Source organism: Mustela nigripes, chromosome 4, assembly GCF_022355385.1.
Source record: "Mustela nigripes isolate SB6536 chromosome 4, MUSNIG.SB6536, whole genome shotgun sequence".
Lineage (NCBI taxonomy): Eukaryota > Metazoa > Chordata > Mammalia > Carnivora > Mustelidae > Mustela > Mustela nigripes.
Genome location: NC_081560.1, coordinates 53,473,901 through 53,493,165, shown reverse-complemented (window position 1 = coordinate 53,493,165; position 19,265 = coordinate 53,473,901). Strand labels below are relative to the sequence as shown.

Below are 19,265 nucleotides of genomic sequence, written 5' to 3'. Positions count from 1 at the left end.
AACTCTGCCTTAGCCTTCACTTCCTGCCTATGCACACTCTCAACCGTTAAACACACACGAGAGTTTGAGGCTTCTCAAATCTTTCCTGGGCATGTTCATAGCTTTAAAGCATATATGTGGTCATCTAGATTCCAGGGAGTATGCCAGAACTTTGTAAAGCCACTATGGATATTTTATCTCCCAGTTTTTCCTTTTAAGCTTTTTGTTTAGTCTTTTTATTTTTTTGTCCCAAATATTATCCATTGCCCTGGGCATCCATGAAGTTAAAACACTTACTACAGTTGTCTTAGACAAACACATATTCCTTTCTGTCCCTGGAAAAAGACTTTCACATTGGGCTGCCTCCAAGTCAGATTCGGTAAAATAGTCTTTTAAGTGAGGTCTTCTGAAGAACCACAAGACAGATCACATAATGATAATTCCTTGGACATGAGGTTTTGAAAGCATTCCAACTCCATTCTGTTATGTTTGGTAGCTGCTAGCCTTCTGGAGAATTTAAAATGGAATTAGGAAAGTTAAAATAGCATAAAATTTGCTGTTCTAATCAACATTCAGCCATTTTCCTTTAATAAACAGTGATGAATTTTGTTTGTAACATGTTGAATGATGTGTATGGCACACCTAAGGAGTGTGGAATTTGCAGTTGAATTTAGGAATCTGGATCTTGATGCCATTATCCATTTATAGATCATAGTTAAAACTATTAGAGTAGGTGGGATTGCTTTTTTTTTTTTTTTTTTTAAGATTATTTATTTATTTATTTATTTGACAGACAGAGATCACAAGTAGGCAGTGAGGCAGGCAGAGAAAGAGGAGAAGCAGGCTCTCTGCTGAGCAGAGAGCCCGATGTGGGGCTTGATCCCAGGACCCTAGGACCATGACCTGAGCTGAAGGCAGAGGCTTTAACCCATTGAGCCACCCAGGTGCCCCGTGAGATTGCTTTTTAAAAAGGCTTCATGATAAAATTGATGAAATGATTTCTATATTCAACTAGATAGTGAAGGAAGGAAATGAAAAATTAGTCATTATGCAAATTGATGTCCTTGTAAAGTCATACTCTCTAATCCAGCCCGTCAATCAGAATAGCATTGTATTCCTATTTTTTTGGTCAAATTCCTCATTATTTTAATAATTATCTAAATCTTTTTTTTCCTTCTTTTTTTAAATTTTTTTAAAATTTATTTATTTTCAGCATAACAGTATCATTATTTTTTCACTACACCCAGTGCTCCATGCAATCCGTGCCCTCTATAATACCCATCACCTGGTACCCCAACCTCCCACCCCCCCGCCACTTCAAACCCCTCAGATTGTTTTTCAGAGTCCATAGTCTCTCATGATTCACCTCCCCTTCCAATTTACCCCAACCCCCTTCTCTCTAACTCCCCATGTCCTCCATGTTTTTTGTTATGCTCCACAAATAAGTGAAACCATATCATAATTGACTCTCTCTGCTTGACTTATTTCACTCAGCATAATCTCTTCCAGTCCCGTCCACATTGCTACAAAAGTTGGGTATTTTTTCTGATGGAGGCATAATACTCCATAGTGTATATGGACCACATCTTCCTTATCCATTCATCCGTTGAAGGGCATCTTGGTTCTTTCCACAGTTTGGCGACCGTGGCCATTGCTGCTATAAACATTGAGGTACATATGGCCCTTCTTTTCACTACATCTGTATCTTTGGGGTAAATACCCAGGAGTGCAATTGCAGGGTCATAGGGAAGTTCTATTTTTAATTTCTTGAGGAATCTCCACACTGTTCTCCAAAGAGGCTGCACCAACTTGCATTCCCACCAACAGTGTAAGAGGGTTCCCCTTTCTCCACATCCTCTCCAACACATGTTGTTTCCTGTCTTGCTAATTTTGGCCATTCTAACTGGTGTAAGGTGATATCTCAATGTAGTTTTAATTTGAATCTCCCTGATGGCTAGTGATGATGAACATTTTTTCATGTGTCTGATAGCCATTTGTATGTCTTTATTGGAGAAGTGTCTGTCCATATCTTCTGCCCATTTTTTGATATGATTGCCTGTTTTGTGTGTGTTGAGTTTGAGGAGTTCATTATAGATCCTAGATATCAACCTTTTGTCTGTACTGTCATTTGCAAATATCTTCTCCCATTCCGTGGGTTGCCTCTTTGTTTTCTTGACTGTTTCCTTTGCTGTGCAGAAGCTTTTGATTTTGATGAAGTCCCAAAAGTTCATCTTCACCTTTGTTTCCTTTGCCTTTGGAGATCTATCTTGAAAGAAGTTGCTGTGGCTGATATCGAAGAAATTACTGCCTATATTCTCCTTTAGGATTCTGATGGATTCCTGTCTCACACTGAGGTCTTTTATCCATTTTGAGTTTATCTTTTGTGTACGGTGTAAGAGAATGGTAGAGTTTCATTCTACATACAGCTGCCCAGTTTTCCCAGCACCATTTATTGAAGAGACTGTCTTTTTTCCACTGTATATTTTTTCCTGTTTTGTCGAAGATTAATTGACCATAGAGTTGAGGGTCCATATCTGGGCTCTCTACTATGTTCCACTGGTCTATGTGTCTGTTTTTATGCCAGTACCATGCTGTCTTGGTGATCACAGCTTTGTAGTAAAGCTTGAAATCAGGTAACATGATGCCGCCAGTTTTATTTTTGTTTTTCAACATTTCCTTAGCGATTCGGGGTCTCTTCTGATTCCATACAAATTTTAGGATTATTTGCTCCAGCTCTTTGAAGAATACTGGTGGAATTTTGATCGGAATAGCATTAAAAGTATAGATTGCTCTAGGCAGTATAGACATTTTAACAATGTTTATTCTTCCGATCCAAGAGCATGGAATGGTCTTCCATCTTTTTGTGTCTTCTTCAATTTCTTTCATGAGTGTTCTGTAGTTTATTCCCAGCTATCTTAATGGTTCTTGGTGCTATAGTAAATGGAATCGATTCTCTTAATTTCCCTTTCTGTATTTTCATTGTTAGTGTATAAGAAAGCCACTGATTTCTGTACATTGACTTTGTATCCTGCCACGTTGCTGAATTGCTGTATGGATTCTAGTAGTTTGGGGTGGAGTCTTTTGGGTTTTCCATATAAAGAATCATGTCATCTGCAAAGAGAGAGAATTTGACTTCTTCATTACTAATTTGGATACCTTTTATTTCCCTTTGTTTTCTGATTGCTGTTGCTAGGACTTCTAATACTATGTTGAACAAGAGTGGTGAAAGTGGGCATCCTTGTTGTGTTCCTGATCTCAGTGGGAAGGACGCAAGCTTTTTCCCATTGAGGATGATATTTGCTGTGGGTCTTTCATAGATAGATTTGATGAAATTCAGGAATGTTCCCTCTATCCCTATACTTTGAAGCGTTTTATCTTGTTGGGACACCTGGCTAGCTCTGTTGGTGGAATATGTGACTCTTGATCTTGGGGTTCTAAGTTTGAGCCTTGTTTTGGGTAGAGATTATTTTAAAATATTCAACTCTTAATTCCATTGCCCTTCCCACTCAGCCTCCCTTTACTCCCAGTTCTTCCACTTCAAGAAAATTTAAGCCGTGTGACTTCTTGGAAATTATCATTGCTCCCCCTTTTAATTTACTTTTATCCACAGGTAACGATAGAATTGAGGATACTCATGAAAAGATTCATTTAGATATTCTAAGCTGTGTATGTTAAAACAGGTGTCCAAGATGGACTAATAAGTTGAAAGTGTTGGAGGAGAGGGTTTGAGGCACCCAGTAAGTCTCCCAGTTTGAATAACTAGACTTCTCAGAACAAATCAAAAAATTACTCCTTTAATGTGGGTTATGAAAGTTGTTATTGTTACTAAAAATTTGTAAATAGTTGACCCTTGAACGGTACAGGTTTGAACTGTGCAGGTCCATTAATACATGGATTTTTTTTTTTAAATACTTAAAGTTCTGCAAATGGATTTTCTCTTCCCTTTTTTCTTAGTTATGTTTTCTTTTCTCTAATTTACTTTATTGTCAGAATACTATATATAATATATATAACACAAATATTTGTTAGTTGACTGTGCTGTTGGTAAGGATTCCACTCAACAATAGGCTATTAGTAGCTAAGTTTGGGGGCAGTGAAAAGTTATGCACAAATTTTCAACTGTGCAGATACGAGGGTTCATGCTTCCAACACCTTGTTGTTCCAAGGTCTGCTGTATATGCTACACATGGATATATGGTAAAAGTTATTCATAAGCCAAGGGGTATGTTTTTTACTTAGCTATATCAAATGCTAGACATTTAACAGTATCCCTGTAGAGTTAAATTGTCTCTCTTAGAGATGTTCAAATGCTAATCACTGGTGAATAAGACTTTATTTGGAAATAGGTTTTTTGCAGATTAAATTAAAGATGATGTCATACCATGCCTACTGCTTAAGATTTAGAACCCACTTAACATTTAGGACCTACTGGGTTCTAAATCCAATGACTGGTATCTTTGTGAGAAGGGAAGAATACACAGAAACATAGGGTGAAAGGCCATGTGAAGACAAAGGCAGAGATTGGGGAGATCCAGCTGCAAGCCACTGAATGCCAAGGATTGCCAAAAGTCACCAAAACTAGGACGAGGCATGGAAAGACTCTTCTATATACAGTCTTTGAAGGGAGCATCGTCCTACTGACACCTTCCTTTTGGACATCTAGCATCCAGAACTGTGAGAGAATAAATATCTATTGTTCGAAGCCACCCAGTTTGTGTTACTGTCATACAAAAGCCGAGGGAAACTAACATAGTCACTTAGTCTGCTCCTGAAATCAATTTTAAATTGTGAGTTTTGATTTATAAGTATGTTATCATGACAGAAATAACATTAATTCATAAAGTATGTTCTATGCATTTTATTAGCTTGATTTGAGGGCAACATTTTGAAAACAGATTGTGACAGCAAGATAGTTGGCTCTTGATGGTACTTCAAAAAAAAAAAAAAAGCTTAAAAGATCTGATTTATTGCATTTATTCAGATCTAAGATTCCATTGAAAATCTCAGCAGCTTTTTCTGAGAGAAATTACTCTTACTCTAGGAAATAATTGAATATAATTTCTAAATAGGAATCTTCTACTTAGGTCCTTTTAAAAGACCACTATATTTTAATAGTCATGTAATATAACAAGGCATTCTCTTAATAACCTAGGTCAAAGTAGCAATTCTTTTTTTAAAAGATAGGTTTATTTGTTTGTTTCTTTATTATTTAAGAGAGAGAGAGAGCATGTGCATGAGTGGGAAGGGTGGAGGGAGGAGGGAGAGAGAATCTCAAGCGGACTCCATGCTGAGCATGGAGCCTGACTTGGGACTCAGTCCCACAACCCTGAGATCATGACTTGAGCTGAAACCAAGAGTCAGATGTTTAACCGACTGTGCTACCCAGGCACCCCAAGCAGTTCTTTTTTTCTATACTCATTTTGTTAAACCAGAGTTTGGGTTATGTTCTGGATATTTTCTAATAGAAGTAAAATTTGGTATTTTGCTTTGGATACTTGTAATGAAGATACTTCATAGATTTTGGATCATGTAATAAAATCAGTTATCACTTACTATCTTATTAGGCCTTAATTTTTTCAGGATTATAGCTTATATAACATTTAGTTTTCTATTGCTGCCAAAACGAACTATCTCAGATTTAACAGCCTAAAAGAGCACACATTTATTAGATCACAGTTTCTTTAAGTCAAAAGTCTGAGTAGGCTAGCCCTGGGTCCTCCACTTAGCATCTCACAAAGTCAAAATCAAGGTGTCAACTGGCTATCCCTTATCAAAGGCTTTAGGGGAGAATCTGCTTCCAAACTCATCAACTCTGTCAACCAAATTGTTTTTGCTGTTGTAGGACACAGGTCCCTATTTCTGTTCTGGCTTTCTTCTGGGGGCTACTGTTTGTTCCTGGAAACTGTCTGTATTTTTTGTCATATTCTCCATGGGACACCTTCCCAGCAATAGCAGATAAAGTCCCTTCTGATTCTAATCTCTCTGATTTTTCCTGCTGCAACTCTGATTGACTACAGCTGAAGAAAACCCAGCTGTTTGGAGCTCCTGTGATTAGATTGGGCCCACTCAGATAAATCAGAGTAATCTCTCTGTGTTAACATCTGTAATCTTCGTTACATCGCTTTTGCCATGTAATAAAACATATTCTTAAATTCCAAGCATTCAGGCATCAACATCTTTGGGGGCCATTCCTGCTTATCATAAGTAACTAATACCAAGTTTCAATAATTAGTTATACTAATTACAGAAATATTAACCTCCTGAGAATAATTATAAAATAATTAAGATAATTATACAAGGAAGATACTGTAGTCTATTAGCATAAGAATTCTGACCAGTTTGCTAACAGTAAGAAATTTAGAAATTGTCTGACACTACAGAAAACAATACTTCAATATGGAAAAGGGCAGCAAACTGAAATGTCATTTCCCTAATGTTAGTTTAATTGTGCAATGTAATTTACTTAATTTAAGATTCTAGCCAACTTTTATTACTTAAAATTAACTGACACCCATAGCTTAGGAGTAGGCAGACTAAAAGGTCCACATACAAACCATGTCACAATGATATCCCATACAGTTTGTCATTAGATTGGCTGGGACTTGAATATTTTTAAAATTTAATTTAATTTAATTTTGTGTGTGTGTGTTCCAGAATTCGTTGTTTATGCACCACACCCAGTGCTCCATGCAGTATGTGCCCTCCTTAATACCCACCACCAGGCTCACCCACCCCCCTAGCCTCTCCCCCAAAACCCTCAGTTTGTTTCTTAGAGTCCATAGTCTCTCATGGACTTGAATTTTTTAATTGGTACTGGTAGCTCCGCATGGTTGCAAATGACTATCTCAAGATAATAGAATCTTAAAGTGTCAGACTCTCACTTGTTCATTTTTGTATCACTAGTGACTGGTACATTGTAGATGTTGCAGAAGTATTTGTTCAAAATGATTGAACTCGTGAACATTACAGCTAACGAAGACTTACTTCTATGCTGCTATGTACAGGTTGATCACCCAGTTGATTCAGTGCTTACTAAATGATCTGGTGTCTTCCAGCCATCGCCATCTGAGTTTTTTCTGATTATTCTTGGCTATTGCTGTAATAAAAGAAAAGAGGTCTCTAATTGCACTTTGATGATTAGCATAAAAAGCCTAAACCAAAAGTACAGTGCCTTGAATCCTGCTGTGACATTAATAAGTTGTATGATTCCCAAGAAGATTAATTGATTTCTAAGCTTCAGCTTACTCATTTATAAAATGAAAAATGTAAAATAAGATCTTTAAGATTTCTTTTAGCTTTAAAATTTGTAAGCTGTGAATTTTTCTTTGGAAATAAAATGGGAGACTTGAAAGGTCAGAGGACTTCAAGATCAGTCTTAACCTTAAACCAACATTTAATCGTTTTTTGCCCTTGTCTAAGTATCAGCATTCAGAAAATGCAAACATTTTTGAGAATTTTGCCTAAACCATGTATTTATCCTTCCATTTAATTTTTCAAGACTGAAAGAGAGAAGTTTAATCAAATATTGTCAGTGTTATTTTTTTTTTAAATAAAAGCAAACAAAGAAGATGGTGGGTTATCTGATATGGATAGAGTTGAGCCTACAGATTTTCTGCTGATAAGTCGAAAGCAGGGCGAAGTAAAGAAAAGAAGTCAGCCAAACTGAATTTTCTTATGTTTGGAATTCTATTGTCAGACTTGAAAAACATTTCTTTCTCTTAAATAACAAGTTTTAGAGGGAAGGACTAAAGAACATAGTTGATCAGTTGTGCACATGATGGTATACCACTTAACCAAATTTTTGTGCACTCGACCTGTTAAACACAGAAGTGAAATGCATTTTTTTCTTTATAGTTAACATTTAGTTTTTATTCCAGAATAGTTCCAGATAGTTCCAGTGGAACTATCTTACATCTTAAGGAGAGCATATTTAAGGATCACTTTGTATACAAGAACCTAACAGCCTTGTTCGGTGAGACCTCAAAACTCTATTAAATCTGAACTAGAATATTTGCTTCTCAAGAAACTCAGTACACTATTACATTATTAACTGATTTTATTTTAAGTAGTTCTAAGGTAGTTTATGCCTCTAGGCATTATAATTAAAATGGAGACTTAGTTTTTAAGGAAAAGTGGACTTAAACCTTGAACATTATATATTGTTACACCAGGGATCGTCTATTAGAAATCCTCATATTTCATAGATGGGGAAACTGAGTGGTTACTTAACTTTCTCCAGCTTTTACTTGTAGGCCTTAGCAGAATCAGGACTTTAACTCAGGTCATTTATTCCCAATCACATGCTCGTTCTCCTTTACCACACTGCTTGTTTGATAATAAACTGCTTGTTTATTTTTTTGAAGATTTATTTATTAGAGAGCGAACAGGGAGCAGAGTGAGGAGAGGGAGAGAGAAACTTAAACAGACTACGCTGAGCTCAGGACCAGATCAGGTGCTTGATCTCACAACCTGAGCCAAAACCAAGAGTGGATGCTTAACTGACTGTGCCACCCAAGTGCCCTTTGTTTGATGCCATTTTAAAATAAAAACAGAAAGAAGGTATTTTGCAGTAGTCAAAAGTTAAAAGTATAAATATGCTCTGAAGAGATACTATTTAAAATTTTTTCATTTAAGTAAAATGTGTATGACTTCATTTACTATTTTTTTTTGTTGTTGTTTAGGTGAAAAGAGATTTGAATGCCCAGAATGTTCCAAAAGGTTTATGCGGAGTGATCATCTCTCCAAACATGTCAAAACGCACCAGAATAAGAAAGGTGGTGGGACAGCTCTTGCCATTGTTACCTCGGGAGAACTGGACTCATCTGTTACAGAGGTGCTTGGCTCCCCAAGAATTGTCACAGTTGCAGCCATTTCTCAAGATTCAAATCCAGCAACTCCCAATGTTTCAACCAACATGGAAGAATTCTAAAAAGTTATTTATAACAGAGACCTCTAGTGCTGCACTTAAGTTTACACACCTTTGAAAATCTGGAAATGGGCTGGTCAAGTGGATTACAGAGTAGGAAATCATGTTTTCATTCTTGGCATCTTTAAGTATTCCAGGATTCTGGGTCAACATGTGAAGTGTTGAATTTTTAAAAATACAAAAAGCAAACTGATGTACTGGAAACAGATAGAAAAGTATTTCCTCCATATTATAAGTTGTAGTTACTTGGAAATAGGATCATATAATCCTTAAACTGAATCTTCCCCCTCTTTTAACATCATGTGTTAACATGTTTAAAAAAGACAGACCTCAGTAGTTTGCAGGCTGGACCTTAATTGGACTTGTTTTCTTTGGAAGTACTTTGTTAAAAATTTGGTCAGTAATAATCTTGTGTATTTTTTTTTTCCCTATAGCACAGAAAACAGATAGCTAACTGATGATAGGGATAATACTTTATTTCCTTAGCTTGTTTTTGGAAAATTAACTGAAAATAGTTTTGGCCGTCTTTTCTAAATGTTAGAAATTCTTCAACAGTTGAATTAGGTAAGTTCCAAAAAGTAATCTGAGATGCAGCTCAGATCTTTATTACCACTACATTATAGTAGTGTGTATGCAGACAATCAGTGAAGTCCAATTACTTTCTCCTTTTGGAGACCCAAGAAGAACATAGAGCTAAACTTTAGGTTAAATTTTAGATTGAAACCTTAGGAAAATACTGGGGTGGGGAGGGTGGTTAAAACAACTCATAATAGCTTCAGAAAAATAAAAGGAGGCAACTTAACATGTAAGGTTTTGAAGTTAGGATTGATTATATTCCTAACCCTAGGTTGAACCACAAAATTCATTTTAAATGTTTATATTGGAAATATTTGCATAGAGTATAAATCATTCTGTAGTTTCATATTCTGTAAATATGAGTTATGTTGACAATGTGCAGAATTCTTTATGCTTTGACTTGGTAGCCAAAGAAGGAATTATCACACCTTTTTTTAAGGCCAGCAGAAAATTATCTTTTAACTACATTACGATTTCCATTTTCCTCTCTACTAAAATTTAGCCAACCTCATTTATTTCTAGAACTGTGTTAGAAGGCTGGTTACTAATTTATAACATAGATATGTATTTATGTTATGCCGATAACTGAGTTCTCCCTAAAAAGACAGCCTAACAAACACATAACAATGTGATATTATGAAGCAAGTTATTTTTTAAAAATCAGAATAATGTTCCAATAAGTGACTAAAGGAAAAAAATGTATTGTTTATGCAAGGGTCTTATAGGAAAGATGGCCAAAAGTCTTATGAAAAAAATTTGGATTATACCAACAGCTTAAGTATTAGTAAAATATTTCTGACTTTAAAAATGTATTTACGTGGAAGCATAATGGAATTGGAATTGACCATTTGAAAACTAAAATTTTTAACTGCCTGGTTTATTAACATTATTAGTTTGGGGACCGTTTGAATAAAGGTACGTGTTTTCTTGTGCATTCTCTATTATTTCAGGAAAAGTACTACTCATGCGAATTTTCTTCCAAAATTGTGATGTTTCTTGTATTTTTGATGAAGGAGAAATACTGTAATGATCACTGTTTACACTATGTACACTTTAGGCCAGCCCTTTGTAGCGTTATATAAAACTGAAGGTCTTTTGTGCTTTCAGTTTGTATAAAAAGCTTTGAGATTAAAGGAAAAAAATTTTTACACTGTGGTTATAAATTTCAAGTTTCTTAAAGCTTTTGTAGACTTGTAACAAAGTCTTTAAATTTTAGTTGGATTTTGTAAATTGTTTTGTATATTTTATTTAATGTACTCTTAACAACTGATGTATCTGGCTTTAAAACATCAGAATCAGTTTGTTGTTTTGTTTGGTACAGAGGAGCATTTGGTAGTGTTAATTTTAATTTTATTATATAGGAGCTGAAACATCAAATATATATTTTATCTATCATTATGCTACACAATCAGTGCTATAAATTTTTTTATGCAAAGAAACTTTCCTAATGTTAGAATCATGTTTCCTCAAAGTGACACTTTCTGTTGTTGTTAATACCAAGTATGAGCTCTCTGCACCATTATTCCAAGAACCAGTTTTAATGCATACCTGTGTATGCCCATCAAAAATGGAAGTTATTTTTTAATCAACAATGAGGCCTATTATAAATTTAACAAACTGAATCTGGATAGCTTTATAGCATATAAAATATATTAATTTGTGTTAGCAGGTGCACATTTCACCACTGAAATTAGAAATATTTTGACAGTCTGTTCTGCATACCATTCTGAATCCACTTTTCTGTCTTATAAGAATCGTAAATTTCAGTGTCCTTTATTTGACTCAGTGGGATATAGCTGTTATAAGTAATAGGGCACAGATGTGCAGTAGAGTCATATTTAATGGCATTTCACTGTTCATTCCCTTTGCCACCATTATAAAACTTTTCTTTATTGTAATTATCAGTGCAAAGCTATGTATTTATCATGGTAGAACTCCAGTGTTAGAATAGTTTTTTCTTACAGTATACTTTCTTTGGTTAGGTTTGTGTATGTGTTGCTGATTACATTAGAACTCGATGTTAAGTCATTATTTATCACACTCTCATGAGAGCAGTAATAAAAGTGTGTAATCTAGGAGAAAAAGTTAATTTGTCAAACTTAGATAAGCATGATGTTTAGGTCCTATTTTTCAATTTTATAACTGTTTTATTGCAACAATATTTGTATTTAAGTCTTCATTTTAATGCCTTGTGGTGTTTTTTTATGCATGTCACTAAGTTGTCATCCCACATAAATTGATGTGCAGCATAGGGTATTAAATCTACATAATGATTTTAAAACAGAAATAGTTGATGGTAAAATGTAAATGTTTTACAAAAATTCCTTATAAAAAGTTTTGTAGTAACATTTCACTTGTAAATTTTTTTTGTAAAAAAAAAAAAAATGAAAAAAAAAAAAAAAGAAAAAGATGAATCCAGAAAAAACCTGTTTCCCATATCCTAGAATTTAGACAATTATTCTGCCAGCAAAGCCTCTGGGGCTGTAATTGACATTTTTACAGTGCTGATTTGTATAAAATTTGTTTTTTGTGGATTTGGAAATAAAATCATGTACAAGTTGTTGCCTGCAATAACAATTGCAAGTAACTATTAAAAATTCCCTTGAGTTTAACATGTTTCTTCATTTAATTATGTATACTATAAAGCAGCAATAAATTATTTGAAGTATCAATCTTCTTATCACGATGAACACTAGGAAGTAAGTGCTTCTCACTAGAAAACGTATTGGCAACTCTTCATAATTCCTGGTATTAAGATCTGGTCACCATTTCTCTGAACATACTGCCAAAGAACACCAATGCAGATTTCATGTTAATTTGTAGCCATTGCTCTAGACATTTATGGAAATTAAAATTTGATTTAGGGACATTTTTTACTTAAATATTTTTAAGCAATAAATGTTAGGAAATTGTAGGAAGAGCTAAAAATGAAAAGATAATTAAAATATTATTTAGGCTCACAGAAACACTAAGAAGCAGAGTGTACCACATAAATGCCACAAAAATCTGTAAGCAAAAGCTGTTGTCTTTTCCTCAGGGGAGAGCCCAGCAAATCTCATGAAGAACCTTGCTAACATAGTGAATACATTACTGTAACAAGTTCATTTATCAGATTTCCAAGCCCAAGCCAGATTAGATGATACAGCCACATGAGGGGCTGGGGATATTAGGCAGCAGGGGAAGTACCCCGACTCGCAGAAGACCCCACAAATAATCTTTTTACATTTCTAGTAATTGAGAGCTAAATAGTGTATGGGGAGATTGCCTTGTACAGGAAAGCCCTAAGGTAATAGTATGTTTATGTCACAACTTCGTATAGTGTAGTATGTACTCATAACAATGACTGAATCAACTTAAATGTATGCTGTTCTTCCAAACAATACCAGTAAGAAATTTTTCAAAAAATTTGTATCAAAATGAAAGATGATCGAATTACCAGAAAAGTTCACATTTGGAAGCTAGGATAATACTACATAAAAGAGGTGATAATGGAGAGAGATAAAATTTTACTGTTTTTTTTTTTTATTAATAATATATTACTGGTTTGATTCTTGGGCCTTCTAGGAACTTCAACCATATAACTATGAACAAGACTGAACAGCAGAAAAGACCACGAAGTAATGCTTTTTACTTTCCTAGATTGTGGACATGAAACCATTGGTATAATAAGCTGGGAAAGTGGAAGCAGTGCTAAGAACAAGACTGTACTGTAATATGGTATGGTTCACAGTGCTGTTGGTGAGGATAACCTCAAGGCAGGGAAAAGATAGTATCATTTGCTTAGTATATTTAAAAGTTCAGATTCTTAAGGCGTGCAGGACTTAAGGTGTGTGCAAGAAACACAAAGGAGTTTATTCCTGAATACATGAATCGTGGTAACTATCTTAATTGCCCAAGCAATAATATCTGTTTAATATACACACAATCAACTTGAAATTGTGTAGCAGGGTTTTTAAGGTATGTATTTTCATTCTTTTCAGATTTGCTAACTAACATCTTCGGCCATGTTCTCCTAGTAGCAGGTGGCAATGAAGTAATTATTTCTGGATACCTGCAAGTAATCTCAAGTACAAATAAAAGGAGAGGGGAAGAGAGCAAAGAAGATAGATCTTGTAAACCTCTATTTTTGTCTAAGGTAATAGTTTGGATAAGGCTTGGATAATTTTTCCTGAAAGAAAAAGTATACTTTGGCCCAGAAAAGCAATTTGTGTATGCATGCACATATAGTCAACTATTTACAATAAGGTTTTGAATTAGCAGTACATGTATTAGACCATACGGGCATAAAAATCTGTTCTTTTTAAACAGAAAAGCTGCCCACAATCAAGTGCAGATACTGAAGCCTTAAGTACATTGTACATTGCTTAGCTAAGTCAACCAGGAAAATTGGGTAACTGTCAACAAAATTTTCACGTAACCTTATATATGAAATATTCTATGAAAAATATAGTAAAAAATTTTATTCAGGGAAACAATAGCTGCATTACCTGCAACTAACAATACTCCCTTTGTATAGCTGGCATTGTTTAAAATTTTTGTTTAATCAATGTAAACATAATTCATAGGGTTTTTTGTTCCCTATATCTATTTTAAGAGATTATTTATTTGAGAGTTGGGGCAGAGGGAGAGGGAGAGAAAAACTTAAGCAGACTTCACACTGAACATGGAGCCCAACCTAGGGTCTAGTCCCACAACCCTGAGGGAATGACCTGAGCCAACTGCTCCACCCAAGTGCCCCGATGTTCCCTATATTTTAATAAAAAATACATTTATATAGATATATATCATAACATTTGGATCGGATTAAGAAGTTAAAACTTAAGGAATGTCTGTGTGGCTTAGTCTGTTACGTATCTGCCTTCAGCTCAAGTCATGAGCCCAAGGTCCTGGGATGGAGTCTGGCATTGGGCTCCCTGCTTAGCAGCAAGCCTGCTTCTCCCTCTGCCTGCTGCTCCCCCTGCTCTGCATACATGCTCACTCACTCTCTGACAAATAAATAAAATCTTTGAGGGGAAAAAAAAAAGTGTTAAAACTTCAAAATACAACTTTTGTTTTTAAGGATGCTTTAGGAAAAACCATAAGAGATTATAGTGAGGCTTAAATGTATACACATTTAATGCTGTATGAAGATTTGTAACAATAGTTTCCATGAAACTACCTTTTTTATTTCTGAACATTAATTTGCTGTAGGACTTAACAATAGCAAAGGCTAATAGGTTGAGTTTTGAGTCTCCACTCATCGAACACCTATTACCTACTTTGTGCCAGGCACTAATGCCAGTGGCAGAGAGAGACCAAGAAAGACCAGAAGCCCTATCGCTGACCTCCTAGAGATCATACATATTCCAGAGTGGTAAGGGCGAGGGAGGACAGGAGGAATAAAGGTGAGGAGAGCTAAGGCTGCAGTTGTAATTAGGGTAATCAGGAAAGCCTTCCTGAAGTCATGTCGGAGAAAAATGGAGTGAGGAAGCGAGCCTTGCACAGGAGCATCTGAGAAATTGGAGGAAGAGGACTCCAGCAGGAGGGATGAGCCCTAAGATTGGACTGTGGCTAAAGCATGATATCCAGAGGAGCCAGAAGGCAGCAGGAGATAAGACACAACAGTACAGCAGTGTCCTACACACTGGAGTATGAAGACCTGTTGGCAATCAAGTGAGTTGATCTCCCTGGTCCTTAGCAAAGCTCTGTGACCCAGAGATCACAAACTAGGAGCCAGAGGAGTGTGGGCTTTGTTCCTGGTTTGGCCGCTTACTAGCCACACCACCTTGGGCAAATTAACCTGTCTACATCCCCTCTTCCTCCTTTGCACAATGGGGATAAATACCTCACAGATCTGTTAAAGGATCAAATAAGATAACTACCGAGCTCCTAAGACCATAGTGTTCAGTAGAAGTTATCGTTAATTATAAATTAATCCAAAAGGGAAGGGAAGGGACATGGAATATTTCTCAGTTGGACCAATGCTGAAAAGCTTTGGAAATGGATGATAATACTTTGAAAAGTTAATTCTCAGTATCCCATAAAGGAAAGACGGAAAAAACTCATTGAGAATTTGATTCAATCGTATATTTTTCTCAAACTATCTGCTTATGAGCTAGTTTGGGATGCTCTATATCAAAATTAGAGGATAGTCATGTTTCCTCAGTGTAAACAAAATTGAAGTTTCAAGTCATTTTTTTCCTGTAATTTTAAGATTGATTGATTGATTTGAGATCAAAGGAGCCGGGTGGTGGGAGGGGCAGAAAGAGAGAGACGCAGACTCCCAGCTGAGCACAGAGCCTGAAGTGAGGCTCCATCCCATGACCCTGAGACTGTGACCTAAGCCGAATAAGAGTTAGACACCCCTATTTTTTTTTCCTAACTTTAAAATGTTAATTCTAACTACAATTTGCCTACCCCCAAAGTAATAGCAGACAACCAAACAAGTGAATAGAAGCAGACCAATTAATGAAAAACAGAAACAGCTGCCCATGTATTCAATAACTTTTTTTTTGGACATGTTTGGAAAATGTTCTATATTTGAAATCATTCCCTATATTTATTAAATAGATGAAATGAATCCGAACTTAAAGGGCAAAAGTACTCCTGTGTTTTCAGCTGCCTACCAAATTCCGGCCACAAAAAGAAAATGTGCAATTTTGTGTCCAAAGGTTTTCTTACACTAGACAACTACTTTTCAGACTTTATTCAGAAAAAGAATAATAGGATGCTTTACATTTATGAACTCCAAGCTACTTTCACCTAGCTGTCCAGATTATTTGTGGAATAAGATAGGATATAAATAAATAAATTGTCCAAACTGGCTTAGTGTCCTGCCAGGCTCAAGGGCACCTTGGGCTAGTTCCTGCTCTCCACTTCCCCTGCCTTGTCCTTTTACTCTCTTACCTTGACTTCAGATCCTGTTCTTAATTCTGACTTGTCCCTTCCATTCTCAAGCTGACTTTTGGAGATGCTTTTTCCCATCTGCCAATACTTTATTGAGTAACTCTTGTATGCCAGGTTCAGGCACAAGGGGTGCTATTCCTCTTTTCTGCACTAACCCTGATTCCTTGGATCTGTACCTCAGCTAGATTTCTAGAGCACCTCAAGATCTTCTTGCCACAATCCTAGGGACCTGCTGGCCAGCAGTTGCAGAGATGGGAGTATATTAAAATAGTCTGCGTCTGCAGAGAGGAGCCAAGGCTTAGATCATGTTAGGCTTAGATCATGTTAGGCTTAGATCATGTAAGTTAAGATGAACAGGTTTCATGTCAGAGTCAGCCAAGAAACCAGACCCTGGAAGCAAAGATCAGAAAAACAGCAAATTACAGGGAAGAGGAGGAAATTAAATGTAAGCAGTTGTCTCAATCACCCATTCGTCTTTGAATCATGCATTTCTGGATGGTTGGCTTGGCTCAAATTGTGTTATTTATTATCTTGCTCTGAAATGTGATGTAATAAATATTTTATTGATAGTAGTAGTATTTTTGAGATATGGAAGCCATAATAAAGGTTTTATCTTCTGGTAAAATCATCTCTAGCTTGAATTTTATGCTAGAATTAAATTTTATGCTAGAATTAAATACATCAGTAATTCATTGTGCTATGGAGAGGGTATCATGGCTTCCAAGAGTTTGGTCACCCTAACAAGTTTGGAAAACACTGTTGAGAAAAGTAATTTAAAGGCAAACAATAAGTTAACTGGAAAAAAGATTCCAGCTCAGTTCAGGAGTATTGTGAATGGTTACAACTTTAACTTAACTATTTGACATCTTTGAAGCTCTCTGTATGTCAGCTGCTTCTTTGTCAAATATAGATATGTATATATGAAATGTGTGTGTGTGCATGTTTCTTGAAGCATCATGTCTCTTTCCAAATACAGTCAGAAGTCAAAAGTAAATTTACTAGTTATTGTGGTTTTGTATTATAGTTGCTTCTTCTCACTTTCTATAATTATGTGGACAACAAGATTGTGAGAAAAATAAGCCCTATTCTGATGATAATATCTAACCTTATTTTAATCCTCATTTTTGTGGAATAGATTATGACTAGAAAGGGGTTTGGGGACCTATGGAAAGAGCCTCAGTTCTTTTTTTTTTTTTTTAAAGATTTTATTTATTTATTTGACAGAGATCACAAGTAGGCAGAGAGGCAGATAGAAAGAGGGGGAAGAAGCAGGCTCCCTGCTGAGTGGAGAGCCTGATGTGGGGCTCGATCCCAGCACCCTGGGATCATGACCTGAGCCGAAGGCAGAGGCTTTAACCCACTAAGCCACCCAGGCACCCCAAGAGCCTCAGTTCTTGATATGTTTTTTTGTTTGTTTTGTTTTTCAGAACACCTGGGATGCCAGTTTGCATTAAAAGTCTTCGTAAGTATATCCACTAAGTCCTTTCATTTTACTTTTTATTCTTGCATCAAATTGTAAAAGTAGACTTTGACATAAAAAAAAAAGGAGAAGGGGGGCGCCTGGGTGGCTCAGTGGGTTAAGCCTCTACCTTCGGCTCAGGTCATGATCCCAGGGGCCTGGGATCGAGTCCCGCATAGGGCTCTCTGCTCAGCAGGGAGCCTGCTTCTCCTCATTACTCTCTCTGTCTGTCTCTCTGCCTATTTGTGATCTCTCTCTCTGTCAAATAAATAAATAAAATCTTTAAAAAAAAAAAAAAAGAAGGGAGCATCTGGCCAACTCATTCAATGGAGTGTGCAACTCTTAATCTTACGATTGTGGGTTCAAGCCCCACATTGGATATAGAGATTACTTAGGGATAAAATCCATTTAAAAGGCAGGGGAGGGCAAACCTACCTAAAGATTTTTTATTAAATTGGTCATTTTGCAGATATAAAATATATTATCTGTATTTTTAGGGGAAATGTTACCTTATTTATAAAATGTTTAGAAAATATTTATTTTCCTTTAAGTATTATCATTATTTAATAAAATCCATGATCTTGAAAAATTCTTGAAGGAATTACTGGTATGAGAAAAGAGCAGAGAATCATCAAAGAATATATTTAAAGAAATTATTTGTCTTCAGTTTATGCTTCACATTCTAAGAGAAACGCTGGTCAGATTTATGATTTAAGTACTTAAGTCTCTTACTTAGAAAAATATGTTTTTTAACTCTGGCTTTGTTCAGAATACTTCCAAAACAATTATGATCTGTAAAAACATCAAGTAACCCTCCTGCTTTAATTTTTTGTAGCTGAGCTATAACGACCTAAAAGACATCCAGCTCATGAATCCTGAGGACAGTGCTTTGTTTTCAGGAATCTACAACATCCAATCAAAATTCAGACATATTTAGATGTCAGACTAAGAGTTGTTTTTTCTTTTTTTTTTTTTTTAAGATTTTATTTATTTATTTGCCAGAGAGAGAGAGCGCACAGGCAGGCAGAGTGGCAGCAGAGGGAGAAGCAGGCTCCCCGCCGAGCAAGGAGCCCGATGTGGGACTCGATCCCAGGACGCTGGGATCATGACCTGAGCCGAAGGCAGCCGCTTAACCAACTGAGCCACCCAGGCGTCCCCAGACTAAGAGTTTTTACCATGTTCCAAGTTCAGTACATTCCTCTTAGGCAAAAATATAAAAGTAATTATTGGTTCTCGTTGCCATACATACAGGTTTGATAGTCAAAGTATTAATAACAGTCATGGCACAGCATGCCTCCGTCAGAAAAGATACTAGACATAGTAATGGAGGAAGGTCCCAGAGTCCCTCCTATCCCTCCATCCCCACACACCCCTACCCAACCCTTTGTGCCAGGCAGTACTCTTCAGTTCTGGATCCTAGGGAGGTCATGGGATGGTAAG

At 36.1% G+C, this 19,265-nt stretch overlaps 1 protein-coding gene across 3 annotated transcripts in view; it reads left to right on the top strand.

Moving 5' to 3' along the window:
* SP4 (Sp4 transcription factor) overlaps positions 1–12,093 on the top strand; it is an 86,799-nt gene extending 74,706 nt beyond the window's left edge. For all 3 annotated transcript variants that reach the window (XM_059396737.1, XM_059396736.1, XM_059396735.1), the window contains one exon: positions 8,661–12,093. In XM_059396737.1, the coding sequence (XP_059252720.1) occupies positions 8,661–8,963 (303 nt within the window). In that variant the 3' untranslated portion in view covers positions 8,964–12,093. The remainder of the gene's footprint in view (positions 1–8,660) is intronic.
* The last annotated feature ends 7,172 nt before the right edge of the window (positions 12,094–19,265 follow it).